General features: G+C 41.9%; 1 protein-coding gene across 1 annotated transcript in view; it reads right to left on the minus strand.

The window, feature by feature from the left end:
* WWP2 (WW domain containing E3 ubiquitin protein ligase 2) overlaps nt 1–24,188 on the minus strand; it is a 149,397-nt gene that overhangs the window by 118,693 nt on the left and 6,516 nt on the right. The window contains exons 3-5 of the mRNA XM_010851108.1: nt 10,797–10,881; nt 2,878–3,025; nt 2,404–2,525 (exon numbers count right to left, since the gene is read on the minus strand). Coding sequence (XP_010849410.1) covers nt 2,404–2,525; nt 2,878–3,025; nt 10,797–10,866 — 340 coding nt within the window. The 5' untranslated portion in view covers nt 10,867–10,881. The remainder of the gene's footprint in view (nt 1–2,403; nt 2,526–2,877; nt 3,026–10,796; nt 10,882–24,188) is intronic.

Raw genomic sequence — 24,188 nt, forward strand, 5'->3', positions numbered from 1 at the left:
TTTTCACACAGTCATCTGACAGACGACTACCAGACAGACATCAAAAATTGACTTTTGAAGAACAATTAAAGTTATGTTGATATATCTTATGGTACTGCAGTGACAGAAAACAGTATGGTAGTTCCTCAAAAAATTAAGAGAATTACCACATGATCCTGCTATTCTATTCTGAATATATTTCCAAAAGAATTGAAAGCATGGACTTGAAGAGATATTTGCACACCCATGTTCACAACAGCACTGTTCACTACAGGAAAAAAAGTAGCAGTTCAAGTGTCCTTTAATGGATGGATGGACCAACAAAATGTGGTGTATCCATACAATGGACTATTATTCAACATTAAAAAGGTGATTCCAGGGAAATACCTGGTGGTCCAGTGGTTAGGACTCTGCACTTTCCCTGCTGAGGGCACGGGTTCAATCCCAGGTTGGGGAGCTAAGATCCTGCAAGCCACACAGCTTGACCAAGATAAAATAAAATAAATTTTTAAAAAAGAGAAAAAAGGTGATTCTGATACATGCCACGTGAATGGGCCTTAAGGACATTATGCTGAGTGAAAGAAGAAAGACACAAAAGCGCATGATTCCACTTACAGGCAATATCTAGATTCAAAGAGACAGAGAGTAGAATGGTGGAGGTTGAGGGGAGTGAGGAAGTTGCTGTTTAATGGGTACAGAGTTCGAGTCTGGCAAGATGAAAAAGCTCTGGAGATGGATGGAGGTGATAGCTACAGAATCATGTGAATGAAATTAATGACACTCAACTGTACATTTCTAAATGGTTAAGAAGATGAGTTTTATGTTATGTGTTTTTTATCACAATTAATATAAAAATATATTAACACATTCTAATTTTTCTTTTTTTTTTTATGGCCATGCCGCTCAGCATGAGGATCTTAGTTTCCTGGCCAGGGACTGAACCCATGCCTCCTACTTAAGACTTTCCTACAGTGGAAGCAGAGAGTCTTAAGCACTGAACCATCAAGGAAGTCTCTATATTAATTTTGAAGAAAAAAAGGCATGTTGCAAAATAATATGATCATGTATGATCTCAATTTTGTTTCACTAACATCTTAAATATTAAGACACTGTATACAGGAAAAAAAAAAAAAAAACTCAATGGTATATATCAAAAAGTGAATAATAATTATCACTAGGTACTGTGCTTCCAGGGGAATTTATTTTATTTTCTTTGTGCTTTTATTTTCTTTGTGCTTTTGTGCAAGTCCCAGTTTTTCTACAATTACCTTTGCCATTGAAAGCAAAAGTACGCCAACCAGACACAAGAAAAAGGAGAGAAAAGCACATGCATGTCGGTTGATGATCCTAACGGGAGAATGCCCAGAAGTATATTTCCAAATGACATAGTAAACATAATTACCCTTAAAATCAAATTATAAAAGGTAGACTAGCATGTGAGAAACTAAAGACCAACTCGGAAGACAGAGCAGGGGGTAGTTCCCTGTAGAATTAGAACAGAGGCAGGCCCTGATTTCAGATGATTCCCAGATCCACAGCGGATGCACATCACTGCATGCCCAGCAGAAAGGAAGAGACTGGGGGAGCCTCGCACAGCACTCACGAGGCCCATCAGAAAGGACAGGCTCAGAAAGGCGAGACCCTTGAATCTCAGTGCTCCCCAGCCCCACCTCTCTCTCAAGCTACATCCACGTTCAGAAAATATTTGCTAGACAGCAGACATCAAGAGAAGAAGGAGGCTTTCTTTCTGTGGCATTCCCTCACCACATCTGGTGCTGCTCTGAATAGAGGCTTTATGAGGGAGGGTCCAGATGCCACAACCACGAGCTACTCCACTGACCACAAACAGCAATAAACAGACGTTAGGATTTAGATCTCTGTGTAGCAGAGACACTTTGAATAATCATGATGGAGCTTCCATCACATTCCAATATCCAGGAAATGTTTATCAAGTGCCTGCACAGAGCACCGTTTGTAACACCATCCCATGCAGACACGCACGCACACGTGCACACACACACACGCATGGAGCTCCTTTGTTCTGTTTGAGGGATCAGACTGGGAAAAAATGATTTAGGCTGGAAGCATTCAACAGTCTGATTCTACACATCACACATTAGGAAAAGAGGGGCAGGGGCAGAAGGAGAGCATACATATCCCTGAGGAAAGATCAAGAGGGAAACGTCCCAGCATGAAGGGCCCTGGACCAAGGGGGCTGAGTCCCACAGTAGAAGCAGAGGGTAGCCCTCAGCTTCCCTAGAACTCCAGGGATCCTATGCACAGGGAGCAGAGTCACTGCAGCCCTGGTCCAGGAGGAAACGGCATCACCCAGGTTTATCCGCCACATGAGAGAGATCCCTGCCTTCATATCCCTTCCCCACACCCACAGATGAATCACGTCAGCCACCCCTGCATCATACATACTTTTGCCCCCATTGTTCTTCAGGACATTGGAGAGGTTGATGGAGGCGGTGCCTAGCAGTTCATTTCTCAAGGTGTGGCAGCTCCAGACCTTCAGGTCTAAATGACTCTGGGCTGTGACATTCCTGGAAAACAAATACTTGATTCATCACATCCAAGCAGACCAGTCATTCCTGCAACTTAGAAGAAGGCAGAGAAATTATACTGCTGTCATCTTGGAGACCAAGGGGGGACCCCAAAGAGGAAGACAGTCACAGATACCCTTCCCCACCCCACCCACCCAAGCTGACCCTGTACCATCTAGCAAACAATGAATGCTCTGTGAGCTCGACAATGTAAAAACACCTGAAGAGAAGGTGCCTCAGGTACCCAAGGCAGAGGACTTAGAGGCTGATACACGAAACCTGGATCTCCCACAACCCCCTTCTTGACCTCCCCCAGGGGAGCTGCCTTCGGAGAGAAGGGGTTTTCTCTTACAAAATGATGATCTCGTTCCAGAGAAGCTCAGAGCTCCCAATTCGCTTTCCAGTCTTCTTGGTCTCGCTGGGGAGTCCATCCACAGCCACTTCCACAAACGAGTTAATTCGAGGTTGACGACTATGCACCTTGGGCTTTGCTGACACCACTGGCCGGGAAAGACAGAAAAAGTCAAGGATGAGTCAGAGGGCTCCCAGCTGCCCCCCTGTGGCACATGTTCTACCTCTTTTTTGTTGTTTCCTTTAAAAAGAGAAATTTTGCTTTTCCCTCATTCTAAAAGGACTTTTTTAAAATGTGAGGATATAAAAAAATATATATAGCACAAGAAAAGAAGATAAAAAAAAAAATCACTCCTAACCTGAAAACACTGGGATGATTATCATTAAGTCATACTAGACTTTTTCTGATATCTGGTGAATACAGACTTTTTCTAGACTTTCATCTCTTACGTCCCTAATTCCTTAAAAACTCCTCTCCCCTCAAAATTCATTTCAAAAGTTACAACCTAAGCCCGTTTATAAGGATATGCCATAATTTAGTGAACTATTTTTCCATTGTTGAATAAATTGCCTCCAACTTTTGGCTCAGGAAAAATGACCACAAATGTATAAAGTATCTGCATGCATGTCTGAGTATTCTTCCAAAGGATACGAACATTTTCTAAAGTTCTTAAAACCGCTCAATTCCTTTCTAAACCCATGTAGATACCCATCAGCACTATAGGAACATACCCATTTCACCAAACACTGCATAGCACTGAGTACTATGTTTTTTTTTCCACTCTTGGCAAATCATGTAGGTGAAGAAAAAAAAAAAAAAAGAAATAGCATAAAGATAACAGCTAAGAGTTAATGAGCACTTGTCACACATACTATGCTGTGCACACATTATCTCACCGAATCCTTATAGTGAGGCAGGAAATAACCTCATCACTGCATTTCACCCAGGAGGAAACAGGCTTGGGGAAGCTAGGTCACTGCCCCAGGCTACATATCCAGGAGCTTTGAGCCAGGATGTGCCTCTGGCTGCCTCTGACTCCACACTATGCCCTACGTCATGACCGGACTTGGCTTATTTGTTCTCATTTGTTCCTTCAGTCACTAGCCGGAGTGAATATTTTTCCCATGTACTTGTTAACCATCTGCATTTCCTCTTTTGTTCATTTCCTTTGTGTGGCAGCATTTCTGATGCTCACATGGTACCTACCAGCTAGCCAGGGACTCAGGACCATCTAAGCAAGCATATGCCCAGGGCTGGATGCTAGACAAGCTCCTTTTATACTATGTATCAGCCACAGTGGAAACTCCAGGTCACTAGGACAAAACCCATCTACATGGCTTCTATCCTATGCCCCAAATCAGAAGACATAACTGACAATCCTCACCAGTGATGAGAAGACTGCCTGAGCCTGAGCTCCCACCAAAAGTTAGCATACTTCTCCCTCCCAGACCTTCTGAGGGGTGACAATCCTGTAAAGGTCCACAACCGGGGACAGGGAAAGCCACCTCTGATTCTCTTCTAGCAATCCTTTTCTTCTCCAGGCCCCAAAAAACAGGAGAGAGAAATCAAGGAACAACAGCAAGAAAGCTGTGGTGAAGTTTCAGAAGCAACAGTGGATGGTCCTAGGAAAAAAGGTTGTAGTACTTGGAAATGTGGCCCAGAGTGGGAAAACGAGACTACCACACACAAAGATCGAAGTTAACTGAGGCCACCTAGTGGTAGGAGGGTAGCTCTGCATGCAGACCCTTAAATCTAAAAAGAAAACAGGGACTACTTGCAGAGTCCTACCATTTTGAGCAAGACAGTTTCTTTGAAATCAAAAAGTTCTAGCCTTTTATTTAACAGTTGGGCCAACTAAGAGAGGTAAGACAATGTATCCAAAATCAGAGAGCTAGTCAGAGCAGTGCTCCGCCTTGAACCAAGTCTCCCAGCTCCCAGCCCAGTTCTGTGAACTCTGCCGTCATGTTTCCTTTTGGCCCTTGTTTTTTGTTTGTTTAAAATATTTATTTGGCTGCACCAGATCTTAGTTGTGGCATGTAGGATCTAGTTCCCTGATCAGAGATGGAACCCAGGCTCCCAGCACTGGGAACACGGAGTCTAGCCACCGTACCACCAGAGAAGTTCTGGTCCTTGTTTTTTAGTATTTACTTAAAAAAATAATAATAAAATATATATATATATAAAATGTGTGTATATACATATATATATAATTTCAGACGTTTAGAAAAGTTGTGAGACAAATACAAAGAATTCTTATAAACCCTTCACCCAGAATCACCAAACATTAACTTTTTACTGTATCTGCTTTATCATTCTCTTTTTCTCCCTTGATTTTCTCTTATACACATATTCATTTTTAACTAAAACTAAGAGTGAGTTGTAGACACTATGCCCCTTTAGTCCTAAATATTTCAGGCTGTCTTTTCTACTAACTGTGACATTTTCTAACAGAACCATAGTACAATTATCAACATTAGGAAATTCAACATTCTTTAATACTATTATGTTAAGGTACAGACCTTATTCAAATTTTGCCAATTATCTTATCGATGTCCATTATAGCAAAAGAGAAAAGGAAAGATTTTTTTCCTAGTCCTGGATGCAAGCTAAGATCACATAATGTAGTTAGTGTTTTTTACCATGAAGTTTCCAATTTACAGAAAATTGAAGAAAAATAATAGCATATTCTTCACTAATTGTTATCATTTTGCTACATTCACTTTTCCCCCCTCTCTGTGATTATCACCAATGTTACCTGGAGAACCTCTACAATAATAAAAATATCCACTCCATCACTGTTCAATACACTGCTGCAATATACACATGGCTTGAACTATGCTAGTGAGACTGAGGATTTGAGCTTTAAATTTTATTTAATTTTAATGTAAATAGTTTTTTGTGGCTACACTTGCTAACCTATTGGATAGCACAAAATACAGATGTAAGACATCTATGTCTGTATGTGTATGTATATACATATTTATCTACACAATTTAATTTTTGGTAAACTATTTGTAAGTAAGTTGTAGACCTCATGACAGATCAGCCCAAATTACTTTCAGAAAGCAACTGCTAAAAATAAGGACATTCTCCCACCCCACCTCTATCCGACTGTTATCATACCTAGAAAAAAATGTATAGTCACTCCCTCTTTCAGTTGATATTCATTCCATATTCAAATCTCCCCAATTATTCTAAATATATTTTTAAAGCTGTTTTTCCCCCAACCCAGGATCCAATCAAGATGCGTAAATTATTTTCAGTTGCTATCTCCTTAATCTTTTAACACCTAGAATGCACTCCCTTCTTCTTCCATGACAATGATTTTTAAAGACTTCCACCAGATGTCTCATAAAAACACACTGAATCCTGCATTTTTCTGATTGTTCCCTCATGGTTAGATGCACATTGAACATTTTTGTCAAGAATACTAACCACCCAGGTTAGGATGTAGACTTACTGTATACACCAGGCAATCCCCTTATGGGGGATGCTAATTTTGATCCTATGGTTAATGTGGGCCCAGTTTGCCAGGTCACTTCACTGTAAAGATACATTTCCTTTCAACAATTTCTAATTAATTTTGAATGCTTAAAATGGTATTTTGAATGTTTCTTATTCTTAAAAGATAAGTCAAAATAAAGGTCTCACATTCATCTAGAGTTTATTTATTCACTATCTGAGGAAACATAAAATGCCAGTTTTCTTACACATGGAGTCAAATCTTCACATAGCATTTAAATTTTAAAGTCAACAAATAAGGTAAAAATCACATATTTCCAAAATGACATCCCTGAAGAGCTCTTAGGAAGGCAACGGAAGAGAGGCTGGCATATTATCTTTCAATAGATTCCAAATAGCCAGATTTTTGCTTCACTGTGTGGTTTTTGGTGTTCCTTCAGCTAAATATCAGATAAAATAGTTGGCTTACATTTGAGGGCCTTGGTGTCTTTAAAAATTAGATCTTAAAACTCTAGGACTAGGAGAAGGGTAAACTGGGAGATTGGGATTGACACATATACATACTACTATATATAAAAGAGATAACTAATAAGGACCTACTTACAGCACAGGGAATACTATTCAGTACACTCTGTAATGACCTATACAGGAAAAGAATCTTTAAAAAGAGTGGATAGTGCTTGCTTTAGCAGCCCATATACTAAGATTAGCATGGCCCCTGCACAAGGTTGACATGCAAATTTGTGAAGCATTCCGTATTTTTTAAATCAAAGATGACACAAATAGATGGAGAAATATACCATGTTCGTGGATTGGAAGAATCAGTATAGTGAAAATGAGTATATTACCCAAAGCAATCTACAGACTGAATACAATCCCTATCAAGCTACCAATGGTATTTTTCACAGAACTAGAATAAATAATTTCACAATTTGTATGGAAATACAAAAAACCTCAAATAGCCAAAGCAATCTTGAAAACGAAGAATGGAACTGGAGCAATCAACCTGCCTGACTTCAGACTATACTATACAAAGCTACAGTCATCAAGACAGTATGGTACTACACAAACACAGACATATTGATCAACGGAACAAAATAAAAAGCCCAGAGATAAATCCATGTACCTATGGACACCATATCCTTGACAAAGGAGGCAAAAAAATACAATGGCAAAAAAAAGACAATTCCCTTAACAAGAGATGCTGGGAAAACTGGTCAACCACCTGTAAAAGAATGAAACTAGAACACTTTCTAGCTTCTAACACCATAACACAAAAATAAACTCAAAATAGATTAAAGATCTAAATTTAAGACCAGAAACTATAAAACTCTTAGAGGAAAACATAGGCAGAACACTCTCTGACATAAATGACAGCAAGATCCTCTATGACCCACCTTCCAGAGTAATGGAAATAAAAACAAAAATAAACAAATGGGACCTAATTAAACTTAAAAGCTTTTGCACAACAAAGGAAACTATAAGCAAGGTGAAAAGGCAGCCTTCAGAATGGAAGAAAATAAGAGCAAATGAAACAACTGACAAAGAATTAATCTCCAAAATATACAAGCAGCTCATGCAACTCAATATCAGAAAAATAAATGACCCAATCAAAAAGTGGGCCGAAGAACTAAACAGACATTTCTCCAAAGGAGACATACAGATGGCTAAGAAACACATGAAAAGATGCTCAACATCACTCATTATCAGAGAAATGCAAATCAAAATCACAATGAGGCACCATTTCATGCCGGTCAGAATGGGTGCCATCAAAAAGTCCACAAACAATGAATACTGGAGAGGGTGTGGAGAAAAGGGAATCCTCTTACACTGCTAGTGGGAATGCAAACTAGTACAGCCACTGTGGAGTACAGTGTAGAGATTCCTTAAAAAATTTGAAATAGAACTGCCAAATGACCCAGCAATCCCACTGCTGGGCATACACACCGAGGAAACCAGAACTGAAAGAGACACATGTACCCCCAGTGTTCACTGCAGCACTGTTTACAATAACTAGGACATGGAAGCAACCTAGATGTCCATCGGCAGACGAATGGATAAGGAAGCTGTGGTACATATACACAATGGAATATTACTCAGCTATAAAAAAAGAATGCATTTGAGTCAGTTCCAATGAGGTGAATGAAACTGGAGCCTATCATACAAAGTGAAGTAAGTCAGAAAGAGAAACACCAAACAGCATATTAACACATATATATGGAATTTAGAAAGACAGTAACAACGACCCTATATGCAACACAGCAAAAGAGACAGATGTAAAGAGCAGACTTTTGAACTCTGGGAGAAGGCAAGAGTGGGATGATTTGAGAGAACAGCACTGAAACACGTATATTACCCTATGTAAAACAGGTGATCAGTGCAAGTTCAATGCATGAAGCAGGACACTCAAAGCCAGTGCTCTGGGACAACCCAGAGGGATGGGGTGGGGAGGGAGATGGGAGGGGGGTTCAGGATGGGGGACACATGAACACTCATGGCTGATTCAGGTTGATGTATGACAAAAACCACCACAATATTGTAAAGTAATTAGTCTCCAATTAAAATAAAGAAATTAATCTCAAAGAAAAAAAGAGAGTGGATATATGTTTATGCATAACTGATTAACTTTGCTGTACAACTGAAACCAACACAACATTGTAAATCAACTACACTCCAATAAAATTTTTTAAAAATCTCTGGGACTGCACTATGGAGAGGCACAGAGAACTAAGGCAGATAGAGGGGATAGCAGGCCACAGTTCCCGAATTACACCTGAGGCTCCACCCATGAAACACACGGGAGGAAGAACCACCCACACTGTTTAAGTGGCTGTTTTTATCCTTCTCTCTTTCCCCCACCACTTTCCTGGTCAGTATTACCAAGTTCCTATAGGTTAAGTGCATGTATGATGAGATGCACCTGTATTATCAAGTTAGTTCTCGCCACACTAGTAAGAAAATACACACCAGGGAAAGGCAATAGAGAAACCTTCAGAAGTAAGTGTGTTGTGTTCCTGAATAACATGGCCCAAAAACAGGGACCTCAGGATATCGCAGGTTTCCATGGGCAGGCCTCTGTTTTGACCTAGTCCTGCTAATTATTAGATAAGGCAGTACAAGCTGTAATCTCAAATTCAAAACCCTGGCAGTTCACTCTAATTCTTCTCCCGAGTGCCACAACTAAGATCCTGTGCAGCCAAATAAATGAGTAATTGTAAAAAAATAAAATAGGTAGAGTGTTAAATACTACCAGGGGCTGAGAAGAAAAAGATAAAGTAGCAAAAAGAGGAGAGACATGAAGAAATCAAGGTAGGGGGTTTTCAGATGGAGGAGTCAGGGAAGGCCTAGTTGAATAGGGTGACTCTGGAGTAAAGACCTGCAGAAAGTAAGGATGTAGACGAGGTAGATAACTGAGTCAAAATGGTTATTTCACTCAGAGAGGACAGCAAGTGCAAAGGCCTAGGGGTGGGAGCGTGTCTGGCAGGGGCAATGAATAGCAAGGGAGGTCCACGTGGACCTGTGCGTCTAGCCAGAGCAGAGTAAACGAGGAACAGGAAATGAGGAGTGGCAGGGGCCATATCACATGACCTTCAACTTGTACACTGAATGAGGGAGGCAGTCCTTGATATGTTTGAGCACAGGAGGGACAGGAGCTGGCTTCCATTTTAAGGAGATCACAGGTTGTTGTGTGATCAACAGAATGAAGTGGGGCAAGGGGAAGCAGCAGGAAGCCGGGTTGGGAGGCCTCTGCCTTAATCTTAGGTGGAGATGATGCCAGCTGGTGGGACGGTGGGGGTGGTGAGAAGTGGCTGAACATGGCCCCTGTCTTGAGGGTAGACACAAGCAGATTTGCTGAATACAGGATTTTGAGGAAAAAAAGAAATCAGGAGATCAGTTCCAGGCATGTCACATTTTGGATGTTTACTAAGCATTCACGAGGAGATGACAAATGGGCTACTGGATATACAAACCTAGAGGTCAGAAACAAGGCCAGGCTGGAAGTACAAATGTGGCAGTAATCTTATTATTGGTGACATCTTAAAGTGATATGGTTGGATGAACTCACCAAGGGGATGAGCGTACATAGAAAAGAGCCCTGGGAAGGGAAGGAACTGCCATTTTGTATAATTCTTCCAAAAAGTTCCTTTTTTCCTTCCTCTGCAAGAATTCCAGCTTTAGGGTACTTCCATGGTAATTCAGCGCTTAAGACTCCACAGTTCCAATGCAGGGGGTACACATTTAATCCCTGGTCAGGGAACTAAGACCCTACATGCTACATGGTACAGCCAAAAAAATGTTTTAATTTTACAAAAAATTAAGAATTCCAGCTATAATATGACAACCCTGTAAAAATGAATAGTTTTGCTCGTAAGCCAAGATGTGGTATAATTCCACCTCTTTCCCAAAGATGGATGGGGCTGGACCTTAAATGATAAACTTCATACCGTGCCACTCACCTTTCAGGATAAGCTGAGACTTCTCAAAAGGCAGGGCCACCCCTGCCCGGCTGGAGCTGGCAGATGCCATGTCATCACCAGGACACTGAAAGACAAATACAGCAGCAGGTTTAGAGGACATCTAATAAGAGACTAAGGAACTGAGCTCAATTTTAATATCTGAGTTTAAAGAGACAGAAGAAGGAAAATCGCAACATTCAAACAACTGCAGCCATCAGCAACCATGCTGCTTCCGGCCGAGTGATGTCTGTCTGTCTCTCTTGTGATGACTACTGAATCTGGGCATAACTTGGATGAGCTGAGTAAGACACAGGACTGCTACATCCGAGTCTTAAGGAGGGAGAGCCTAAAATAATATCTACTAAAAATAAAGTTACAGTTCAACAAATTAAAAAAAAAAAAGTAGGGGAACTAAGATCCCACATGCTGCAGGGCAGCTAAGCCCACACACCACAACTACTGAGCCCGCGAGCTCTAGAGTCCGTGGTCCACAAGGAAAACCTGCCTGCCACAACTGGAGAAAGCCCAGGACATAACTAGAGAAAGCCCATGTCACAACAAAGATCCAGTGCAGCCAAAAATAAATAAGTGGACAGAGGCTTTAATAAACATTTCTCTAAAGAAGATACACCAATAAGTGTGCTTGTTGGACAAGGAAATGACAGGCCAGGATTCAACCTACATCTTCCAATTCCAAAGCCCCACAGTTACTCAGTCGACCACGCTGTGCTCACCTGCATGGGCTCATGAACCAGGCCAACGAGCACGGGAAATTGCCGGGAGCCAGCATGGGAGTCCCCACCGGTAACAAGGTCATGTGGGAGAGTCCTGGTGGGCAAGGCGAGCCAGAACTTGAGGGGTGCCCCTCTGGGCCTGCCTGAGCGTCTACCCCAAAACCAGAGTCTGCCTACTTTACTGCTTTGTGCTCTCACCTACACCTCTGACTTTACGGGGGGCTGTCCCCCACCACCATCTCTCTCACCGAAAAAGAGTTAACTTACAGCTCCAGTTAATAAAGTTCCTGGGCGTGACAAGAGTGTTTTAGTTCACAAACCCCTGAGATGGCTCTCTAACTTGCCTAACAGGCTTACCCAGACTCCTACAGCTATGAAGACGATTGTTTACAGTCTCCCAACCGTGAAAGGCACGGGAAGCTTAAGATATTCAAATAGTATAGAGCCTCTCAGAGAGTTAGAAATTGTCAGAATAAAACTAGTAGAAGATTTCATTGTTGAGCCAATGCTTGCTGCCATGTTTCCACATCCCCTGTATTGTATCCTTGGAAGTGTATTAATTAATATAGTTGGTATGTAGAAAAAAAAAGTAGTGGCCTTGGTGTTAACAACTTTAGACCCTTAAGGTAATAAATCCTTTCCTTTGTTGTAAACCCATTGCACCTTTGCCCTATAGGAATGCAACTTTATCTAACACCTTCGGGAGGATGGTGCCAAACTTTAAAATAATTACTCTTAGAGAAAATAAGTCTTATGGTTGACAAACCTTTGTCAGAGTCATAAAATGTTAACAGGCCTTCTGGCCAGAAGATGATGTAAATCACCTAAACCATTTGTATACGATAAGTTTGCAGAAAAGAAATCCTGGTTTCGATAAGGATCAAAGACTGCTGACTTTGCATGATTTCACATCCCCTATTATCCTCTATGTGCAACTTAGGGTATAAAAGCCCCTGTGGAAAATAAAGCTACGGGCCTTGCTCACCAAAGCTTGGTCTCCCCATGTCATTCTTTCTCTCACCTTCTGGCTGAATTCCCATCTGGAGCGTGGAAGCTCGTCAAGCCTACTAATTTTGCCTGGGCTTCTAAGATCTGACCGGGGAGGCCTTAGTGTTTCCTCTCCTTCGGGAGAACGGGAGGACGCCTGCGGCCTACGTAGGTGACGCAAACTCCTTGTCTTGGAGTTTTATTGGTTTTCCACATAAACCAAGTTATTCAGCCTCTTTTCTCCACTGAATTTTCTCACTGAGCTATCCCTATTTAACCACTCTTTATATCTCTAATTAATCTATTCTAAATTGCCAACGCTGTCATCCTGAGGGAATCCCTGGACCCGGGGCTGGACCCTGGTAGGAAATAATTCTTAATTGACAACATCAGCCATAAGGCATACCCGTCGCTTCATCTTGGCTAGAAGCAGAAGTCTATCTTGCCTTCTGAATGGATCTTTCTACTCATATATAATTGCATAAACATCATCATTTGGAAAATATTGGTTCACTGAGGTCTATAGATAGTCCAAATGTTGACATGTTTCATCAATCTCTATCCAAAAAAGTTCCATTTGTGAATGTCACCACTGATCTCATCAGACAAGGTTTTGAGTATTGGGAAGCTTTCAAGCTCTTTGTGGTAGATGTAAGGGTTCCAAAATTTCTAATTTTCACTTAAAACTCATATTTTATCGTTGGCAAAAAGTACTGTCAGTTGTTTTCTTTGAAGTGACAGGCTCACTTCATTCATCTTCAGGAAAATGTCTGCCAAACACTGAAATCTATTAACATTAGTTTCTGTTGATTTTTTTATAAAGCAAAAATGTTATTTCATGAGAAAAGCAACTATATAATTCAGCTCTCTATTCAAGCAGTCACACAAGTGCTTTTTCTCAACACAGCCATTATACTGCAGTACACAGGAAAAGGTGTTTTAGGCATATTTTCCATTTTCATCACACAGAATATTAGTCATTTTACTGCTTCATCAAGCACATTTTCAAGTGAAACTGGCTTTTTCTTTCCTCTTTACTGAGTGGGCCGTGGTGAGGAACACAGTGACAGTGGCCCGGGCTGGGCACACTGCCCTGATTTACACTGGGGCACCAACATGTTCACTGACCTTTGCTTTCGCACCATGAGTGCAGATGTGTCACAGTGAAAGAAGGCAAAGTTATCATGAGAACAGTTTTGACCCTGCAAAACCCTAAAAGTTGTGAGGGGCCACCAGGGCCCTGAGGATCACACCCAAGAACAGCTACTGTAAAAACACTATGACCAGGGCTTCCCTGGTGGTCCACAATGAAGAACAGCCCCTGCTCACTCCTGTGCAGCCCATGTGCAGCAAGGAAGACCGAGGACAGCCAAAAACAAACAAATAAATCTTATTTAAAAAACAAAAAACACCCACTATGACCCAATTTCATTCCTTTTTCTGGCTGAGTAATATTCTATTTGTAGAGACATGGATGGACCTAGAGGCTGTCATACAGAGTGAAGTAGGGCTGAAAGAGAAAAACAAATATTGTATATTAATGCATATATATGGAATCTAGAAAAATGGTACAGATGAACCTATTTGTAAGGCAGGAACAGAGACGGGACATACAGAACAGATGTGCGGACACGGGGTGGGGGAGGGATGAGCTGGGAGACTGGAATTGATACACTACTATGTGTAAAATAGATAGCTAGTGGGAACCTCCTATACAGTACAGGGAGTTCAGCTCAGTGCTTTGTGCCGACCTACATGGCTGAGATCAGTCAGTTCAGTCCAGTCGCTCAGTCGTGTCTGACTCTGCAACCCAATGTACTGCACCACACCAGGCTTCCCTGTCCATCACCAACTCCCGGAGCTTGCTCAAACTCATGTCTATTGAGTTGGTGGTGTCACCCAACCATCTCACCCTCTGTCGTCCCCTTCTCCTTCTGCCCTCAATCTTTCCCAGCGTCAAGGTCTTTTCTAATGAGTCAGTTCTTTGCATCAGATGGCCAAAGTATTGGGATGGAGGGGGTCTAAGAGGGAGAGGATACATGTATACATAAAGCTGGTTCACTTCGTTGTACAGCAGAAACTAATATAACACTGTAAAGCAATTATACCCCAATTTAAAAAAAGAACACTATGAAATTCCTATTCCATTCAACATCATTTGTACCTTCTTTCATTCTATTTGTATCTGATCTCTCCTCTTAACTCCCTCTTCTGAAGAGCTATTTAACCGTAAAATGTGGTTATGAATGCACCATATTATTCTAAGAATGGAAGTCCTTTGTATGAGAATTAAATGTAGCTACAGCTAAGTCACATTGACTTTGACATTTTCCACAGATGAATTCTATGCTTCAAGATTTTAGCAAAAACAAAACAAAACCATTTGCCTTCTTTATGAGATATACCCAGTCCAAAAAAAATTTTAAGGGGCCAGTTGTTCTTCTAGACTAGTCTGTAACAGGCATGTTTACTTCGATCTTAAATGTAAAGCAGCAGTGGAAACTTCTGGAACGTTATGGGTAACATACAGGAATATAATACTGCAACTATTCTTATCAAGACTTCTGGAAACCAGACATCCATGGTACTAAATCCAATAGTGAATTCTCGATCCTTGTCTTAGATGACCTATTGGCAGCTTCAGACACAATGGACGGTTGACTCTTTCTTCCTTGAAATGCTTTCTCCTCTGGTCTCTTCCAGGACACCACTGCTTGATTCTCTTCCTGCCTTTCAGGCTGCTTTTTCTCAGCCTCCTTCATTGGCTTCTTCTCCACTCCTGAACCTTCAACCACCTGTGTGTCCAATAGCTTAGCCCTTACACATCTCCCCTTGGTTATCTCAGCACATCTCATGGTTTCAGCTACCATCTCTTTGTGGACAACCCCCAATGGGTGTGTCCAGTATGAACCTCACCCTTGAACCTCAGGTTCTCTTGTCCATTGACAAAACTGAGCTTCTGACATTTGCCCTCAATCCTGTTCTGTGTCTCAGTTAATGACAACTCCTTCCATCCATACTTCTGGAAGCAATGAAAATTAGGTGGTATCTGGCAACCTCTGACTGAGTTAAAGATGCCCCCTGAATATTCACTGGAAGGACTGATGCTGAAGGTGGAAGCTCCAATACTTTGGCCCCCTGATGTAAAGAGTCAGTTTATTAGAAAAGACCCTGATGCTGGGAAAGATTGAAGGCAGGAGGAGAAGGGGATGACAGAGCATGAGATGGTTGGATGGTGTCACCGACTCGATGGACATGAGTCTGAGCAAGCTCTGGGAGATGGTAAAGGACAGGGAAGCCAGGAGTGCGGCAGTCCATGGGGTCGCAGAGAGTCGGACCCGACTGTGAGACTGAACAACAACAACAATAACTGTACCTCCCAGGATTCCACCCGTAGGTATTTGCTGGGGGAAAATCCCCCAACCAATGCAGAAGAAACCATGTTTAAAATGTTCAACATGGTAATATTCATAACAGCAAACATTTGTAAATAACCCAAATGCCCAACAGTGAGAAGAATGAATACATTGTGAAATAGTTATAAAATGCGATGCTATAGATTTCTTGAACTGTAGGATTTCAGCCTACACACACAAACACCAAACTATAATACTAGAACTAAAAAGAAAAAAAAAAGTATCAGCATACCAATAGGACAATGCCATTGGTATGCATTTGAACCTACACAAAACAAGTGCGTTGACTGTTGTGGACACACATAAGGGAATAAAAGTACAGAAGCATGGACTCGAAGGGGCCACACCAAGCTGAGGACAGCAGTTACCTCTGGGGAGCAGAGGAGGGAGCAAGGCAACTGGCGCGAACAGAGAGAGACCAAGGGAGCTTCAACTGTATCTGCCACATTTCATTCTTTAAAGGAAAAAATACTGAAGCAAATATGGCAAAATGTTAATATTCATTCAATCCAGATGGTGGCTTTTATGACTGTTATCTTTTTCTCTGAACCACTTCATATGTTTGTTCTTTTTTCATAATTTAACAGTAAGTTTAAAAGAGAGAGAAAAAAAAAGATGATATCTTGAGTAATGAAGGAAAGATTAATGATTGTAAATTAAGCCTCAGGGCTTTCAGTAACAGAGGTGCAAGCACTAAAAGTTGGAAATCCATTATTTGTAGACTTAAAAAAAAAAAAAGAATAATTTAAAAATCTTTACATCTACTGGGACTTGTTTTCTCCTAAAGCAACTCGACTGAGTATAATTTTTAAACTAGCTTGTTCTCCCTGAGCTTTAGCTGTTTTTAGCCTTTGGACGGAACTCGAGAGAATTCTGGAGGATGAAACTCAAAGCCCTCACATGTTCTGTTAAATGCGAGGAAGACCAAATCTCTTGATCTATACTTCATGGCCTGAAAACAAAATCAATCAGATAAATTCCAAAGGTAGCTCAGAACAAAACCAACAGGAAAAGCAGTAGAAATAGATAAAACTACCATGTTTTCTTTCTCTAACATCTTTCATAATTACAGTCACTGTTTACTCACAATAACTCATGTTATTCATGCAGGGCTTTGTCTGTCTCTCCAAATCCATTAGCAAGATATCACCCTGACACTACAAGGTAGGTCTTGAATTGAACCTTTCCAATCCATGTATAAATACAAATAACCATCACTATTGAAAGAAGTCAGATCCTACCCCAAAGTACCTATGATTTCTGTCTCAGAGCCCCATGTTGGACATGGTTCCAATGGGCATGAGGTCCAAACTCCTAACACCCACTTTAGGAAGTTTATGAAACCTGAGATCCAGATTTTACACTTCGCCTGTCTAAGCAACACAACTAAATGACTCTTTACATGCTCAAATAAATTTTTCCCCTGCTAATAGTGATGAAAGTATTTGTATTCAAGTCATTCCCAAGAAAACTGAGTTAGCATAAATGTGGGACAGGCAGAGGGAGGAGGGAGAACATGCTAAAATATCACCAAAGGTTATAGATGCACAAAGAATTTCATTATTCAAGGGAGTGATGGATTTATTGGGAGACAAACAAGGGAGCTGGAACTAAGTGTGGTAGATCTACCCACATTTTCTTAAAAAATAAAAAACATTGTCTTCTGAACTTCACCTCTACATAAACCTCAACAGGCACTTTTTAAAATAAAATATAAAATAACAGTAGAAAATATAAAAGTATATCATACATAAAGGAAAGTGTTATTTCATAAAAACTGTATTTAGGGACTCCCCTGGGAGTCCAATCGCTTGGACTCCACATTCCCAATGCAGGTAGGTAGGCCTGCGTCCAAAGCCTGGTCAGGGAACTAGAACCACACGCTGCAACTAAAGATCCTGAGTGCTGCAACTAAGAGCAGACATAGCCAAATGAATGAATAATTAACTAATTAATTAAACACTTGTAAAGGTCACAGCCCAGGGACAGAGACCCATTAAGAGACTCAGATTTAAGGAATTCCCTGGTAGTCCAGTGGTTAGGACTCTGCGCTCTCACTGCCAAGGGCCCAGGTCAGGGAAGTAAAATCCCACAAGTCACGCAGCCCAGCACCAACAAAAAAACGAGATTCAACCCTAAAATTATAAAATGCTTTCCCTCCCCCACATTCTGCCACTGTATCAAGGGTCCAAAATATTAGAGCTAAAAGGTATACACTCTACTTAAGAAAAAGTTCTTAGGAGGACCAGAGACACAAGGGAAGCAAAAACAAGGATACTAGCATAATATGAACTGCTGCTGCTGCTGCTAAGTATCTTCAGTCGTGTCCTACTCTGTGCGACCCCACAGACGGCAGCCCACCAGGCTCCCCTGTCCCTGGGATTCTCCAGGCAAAAACACTGGAGTGGGTTGCCATTTCCTTCTCCAGTGCATGTAAGTGAAAAGTGAAAGTGAAGTCGCTCAGTTGTGTCCAACTCTTAGCGACCCCATGGACTGCAGCCTACCAGGCTCCTCCGTCCATGAGATTTTCCAGGCAAGAGTACTGGAGTGGGGTGCCATTGCCTTCTCTGAATATGAGCTTCAGGTACCTTCAATTACTTTAATCATTAAATACAAGCCAACTCCAAGCCAGATTACACAAAACGCCCAACTAGATAAAAGCCTGTTCACTCACCCCAGGTCTTATTATCTAATACATCATGCCTGGCTTTCAACTAGAAACTATAAGCTATACTAAAAGGCAAGAAAAAATAGTGTGAAGAGACAAAGCAAGCATCAGAATTAGACTCAGATATGACATACATTTTCAAATGATCAGACAGGGAATTTAGAATAACTATTATTAATATCTTAAGAGCTCTAATGGAAAAAGCTGACAACATTAAAAACAGAGGGGTAGGTAATAGTAAGCAGAGACATGGAAGCTCTAAGAAAGAATACAAATAAAATGCAGAACACAGTAACAGAAATGAAGAAGGCCTGGACGTTGCTGAGGAAAGAATCAGTAAGCTTGGAAATAAATTAACAGAAACATTCCAAACTAAAATGCAAAAAGAAAAAACAGAATTAATGAAAAAAGAAAAAACAGAAACTGCCAAGAACTGTGGGACAATTTTAAAGGGTATAAAATACACATAACTAAAATACCAGAAGAAGAGAGAATGGAGCAAAAGAAATATCTGAAGTAACATGGCCAATAATTTCCTAAAAGTAACGATATACACCAAACCACAGATCCAGGAAGCTCATAAGAATCAAAAATACCAAAGTCAATTTGACTAAAAATACAAAAATCAAAAAAGAAACTTAAAAAACAAGAAAGAAAAGAATGCAATGGGATATTTACAGTGTTAAAAGGAAAAACCCACCAACCTAGAATTTTCCATCCAATGAAGTTACCATTCAAAGGAGAAAAAATGATATTCTCAAACAAAAACCTGCTATGCAAAAACTGTTGAAAAGAAGTTCCTTAGAAAGAAGGAAAATTATATAGGTCAGAGACTCATATCTACACATAGGAAAGAGCGTGCGTGCGTGCGTGCGTCTGCGTGTACACGTGCGCACGCGTGAATGCCCAGTCATGTCCGACTCTTTGCAACCCCATGGACTGTAGCCAGCCAGGCTCCTCTGTCCGTGGAATTTTCCTGGCAAGAATACTGGAGTGAGTTGCCATTTCCTCCTCCAGGGGATCTTCCTGACCCAAGGATCAAACCAAGTCTCCTGTGTCATCTGCACTGCAGAGAGAGTCTTTACCACTAAGCTACCAGGAAAGAGCATGAGAGAAGGAATAAATGAAGCTCCACCCACTGGCTTCTTTATACAGTAAAAGATGGGTACTGAGGGAAATGGCGTGTGTGGGGAGGCGACGTCAAATAGGAAACAAACAAGAGAACTAGAGAAGGGGAAAACAAAGCAGTGAAGGAACACAGGGATTTGGTGGTAGGAGCTGGAAGTAAGATTTTAAAGGTTGCAGACAAGCCAAGTCTCATTTAGAAGGGGATTTTCCCTTCCGAGCAAAGGTCTGAAGAAGGAAACTGAGGGTATCTGCCTTAGAACATGCCAAGCAGACAGGGGCTTCCCGAGTGGTCCAGTGGTTAAGAAACCGCCTTGTTATGCAGGGATCTCCCATGGCATGGAGCAACTAAGCCAGAGCTTCGCAACTACTGAGCCCAAACACCACAACTAGAGAGTCTGTGCACAGCAACAAAAGATCCTGCATGATGCAACTAAGACCCAAAGCAACCAAATAAAGAACATTCCAGGCAGATAAAAGGGCAAGAACAAAAGCTCTTGAGATTGTACCAAACTGTACCAAGATTCTTTAGAGTGTAAGGAACAAAAGGGGGCCAGTGCTGCTGGAGGGCAGAGAAAGAGGAGGATAATAGTGGTAAGAGATGTGACTGCAGAATCCCCTGGCAATCCAGAGGTAGGACTCTGCACTTTCACTGCTGGGGGCACGGATTCAATTCCTGGTGGGGGGACTAAGATCTCACAGGCCTCAGGGCAACTACTGAGCTCATGCTCCAGAGCAACAGAAGACCAAGTGCCACACCGAAGACCCAGTGCAATTAAAATAGAAAAACAATTCTTGACTTGACCTGGACAGAATAGAGGTGAAAATACATGGCTGACTCTTTGTTTTTGTTGAAATATAGTTCAGGCACCGTAAGTTCACCCTTTTAAAGCATACAATTTGGTGAGCTTTGGTATATTCAGAGAGTTGTACAACCATCACCACTATTGAATTCTGGAACATTTCCATCACCCCAAAAGAAACCAATAGTCACTTCTCACTCATCTGTGCTCCCCTGTCCCTAACCACTAACCTCTTCTGTCTCTCTGGATCTGCCTATCCTGGATATTTCAAATAAATGAAATCAAACAATATGTAGTCTTTTACATCTGGTTTCTTTCATTAGCATAATGTTTTCAAGGTTCCCCACACTGTAGCAGGTATCAGTATTTCATTTCTTTTTCTAGCTGAGTAACATTCCATTTGTAAGAACAGACCGCATTTTGTTTACCCATTCATCAGCCAATGGACAACTCAATGTTTGTGTTATTAGGACGGGTTGATTCTTACGTTGCTGCAGTTGGCTGGTCTGCACGACTTGCAGGATCTCACTTCCCTGACCAGGGATTGAACGTGGACCACCACAGTGAAAGTGCCAGTCCCAGCCACTAGAATTCCCAGGATAGGTTGATTCTTTAAGCATGGGTTCATAAAGAGTCAGATACAACTGAGTGACTGACACTTCTCACTTAGCAATGGCAGATTTGGTATCTGCAGGGGTCACGGCAGGGGACTATAACTGTCAAGGGCACCTCCAGCAAGAGGGCATCTGGCCTTCTGACCACACCTCTTCCAAACCCCTTTGATTCAACCCAACCAGTCCTGAGCCAGGGTCAGTCTTTCAACACATGTTCACAGACCCCTGGTGAGCCCCGGGTCTATGCCAGGCCCTGGAAATGCAGAATGCCATGAGGCTCCTGCCCTTTGGGACTCAGATATCTTGATCTAAGAGACCCCCATTAAATAAATCCTCAGAGAGCTCTTGGCAGGAGAAAGCAACCACACATCAGATTTAGCAAGTGACAGTGTCTGAAGTACTTGATTATTCTTATCACCCAACTTCAGCAAGAACATTTTAGACCAGTAAGTAAATCTTTTGGAAACAGACTACTTCATCAGTCACTAGCCATCACGTGGCACTGGACAAGTTACTTCTCATCCTCTCTAAATTTCAGTTTCCTAGTCTGTGACATGAACCTAATGATAGCATTTAATGCTTACCTTGTAAGATGATCATAGGGAATAAACGAGTTCAGGTAAAGCAGCCAGCAAATAACTACTAAGTGCTCTTTAAGGATTACTACAAGCTAAACATATTCTTGATGTTGAAATTCCAGCTCTGAGATTCCTGAAATTCTTGACCCAGGTTTGACTCAAGGAACCACTGAACACTGATCTTGAGACAGAAGAACTTGCACAGCAGATGAGGTAGGGAAGAGCAAAGACAACTCACCAGCACTAAGATTTTATTTTTAATTAAAAAATAGGTAGAAGGGCTTCCCTGGTGCCTCAGTGGTAAAGAATCCACCTGCCAGTACTGGAAACACAGGTTTGATCCCTCGTCCAGGAAGATGCCACATGCCACAGAGCATCTAAGCCCTTGTGCCAAAGTAATTAGAGTCTGTGCTCCAGAGCCTGAAAGCTGAAGCTATTGAAGCTACACACTCAAGTGCATGCCCCACAACAAGAGAAGGCACCACAGTAAGAAGTCCATGCTCGCCCCAACGAGAGAGTATCCCCCACTCACCGCAACTAGGGAAAAGCCCGTGCAGCACTGAAGACCCAGCACAGCACGAAATAAATAAACAAATTTTTTTTAAAACAACAGGTAGAAATAGGCAGAGCTTCTTATTCATAAGCACAGATCCATTCTGTATCCACTTCTTGAAAGAAGTGGATGAGACAGGTCTGTTCAGAAGATTCCTCTTTCCCCCACCGTCTCATGCTTTTCCAACACCAATGCTTCTTTCTTGGCCTCTTTCCTCTGTCCACCACTGAGTTCCCTTCCATCCTCCAAAGACCCATCTTGAAAAGCAATCAAATGGAACTGAACTTGGCCGAAGGCCATCCGTACAAAGACCAAGCACATAAAAAGAGAGGGAGGGACAGGGGAGGTCATAGCACTGGAAGCACAGTGGGACTGTAAGTTAGTAATAAAAGAGACAGGGATGTTCCCTGGTGGCCTAGTGGTTAGGATTCTGGGTGTTCACTGTTGTGACCCAGGTTCAAACCCTGGCTGGGGAATTGCAAGCTGCACAGCTGGCCAAAATAAAACAAGAGAGGAGACTGGAAAGCAGTTCCAAGGACAAAACAGGAAGCAAAAGGCATGGGTGACACAGAAAGAGGACCTGCCCTAGGTCAGGGCTGCCAAGTCTTGATAGCTGGCATTTTCCTGGAAGGAGTGATTAACGTGGGGACTGGAAGCACTGAATGCTTTTCAAGCTGCTGGGGGAGAAGCAGGAGCAGGGGACTGCAACCTTCTCAAAAAGATTCAGATGGTTCTTTTTAAGAGAAACAAGATTTTCCCTTTTGTCCCTACCTCTCAGAAATTCAAGAGTCTAAAACTGTCTGAAGCGACCAAAGTCATTCAAAAGCAGTTCACTGACCTGATTCCAGTGGAAGCTGACGTTCACGCATCCACTACCACAGGTCCTGCTGACAGAAGCATCAGACCTGGGTTCAGAAGACCAAACGCCAGCCCATCCACGTCTTAAGTTACACCACCTCATGCATGGATCACTTCACCACAGAGAGATTCTGTTTGTTTTAAATCTATAAAACAGCAGGATGCCTGGCAACAACATGCATTCAATACCTCTTAGGTAGAACCCACATTTCCAACAGTAAAAAGTCATTACCCGTCCTTGCGGGCTGTCTGTCTCTTTCCCATCCTTCCTGGAGGTCTCTAAATTGGTTGCCAACCCAGAAAGCCCAACTAATTCCAAAAAGTGGAACTCAAATAGATTTTCAGCGGCACTACAGAGACACGTGCTTGGAAGAGTCACCTCCTTAGAAAGAAAAGAAACCCATTAGTTTGTGGTTATTCAAAAGGGTCTTTAGATGAAAAGTGAAAAGGAGAGAAAACCAAGCTCCCCAAAACACACTGCAATGCTTAAAATACCTGCTAGTATAAACCAAGATTTTTGTTTCAAAATTTAAATTCTAGCACTCCTCTTGGCTATGTATCCACATTACGCCATAAGTGACCTTGCCCAGTCTCCTCACCTCCTCTTGCTAACCACTTCCACAGGCACATCCCCAGCCCAGCCTGACTCTGGACTTCCCTACTGAACTGCCCATGACACCATCACTGGGCATTCTACAATCAGAGTCAATGAAATTGAGCCCCAGCCTTGTTTCTCCTACAGTCTTCCTGTTTCAGTCAGTTCAGTTCAGTTGCTCAGTTGTGTCCGACTCTTTGCGACCCCATGAATCGCAGCACGCCAGGCCTCCCTGTCCATCACCAACTCCCGGAGTTCACCCAAACTCATGTCCTTCGAGTCGTTGATGCCATCCAGCCATCTCATCCTCTGTCGTCCCCTTCTCCTCCTGCCCCCAATCCCTCCCAGTATCCGGGTCTTTTCCAGTGAGTCAACTCTTCGCATGAGGTGGCGAAAGTACTGGAGTTTCAGCTTTAGCATCATTCCTTCCAAAGAAATCCCAGGGCTGATCTCCTTGCAGT

The sequence above is a fragment of the Bison bison genome, unplaced genomic scaffold (assembly GCF_000754665.1).
Source record: "Bison bison bison isolate TAMUID 2011002044 unplaced genomic scaffold, Bison_UMD1.0 scf7180017864297, whole genome shotgun sequence".
Lineage (NCBI taxonomy): Eukaryota > Metazoa > Chordata > Mammalia > Artiodactyla > Bovidae > Bison > Bison bison.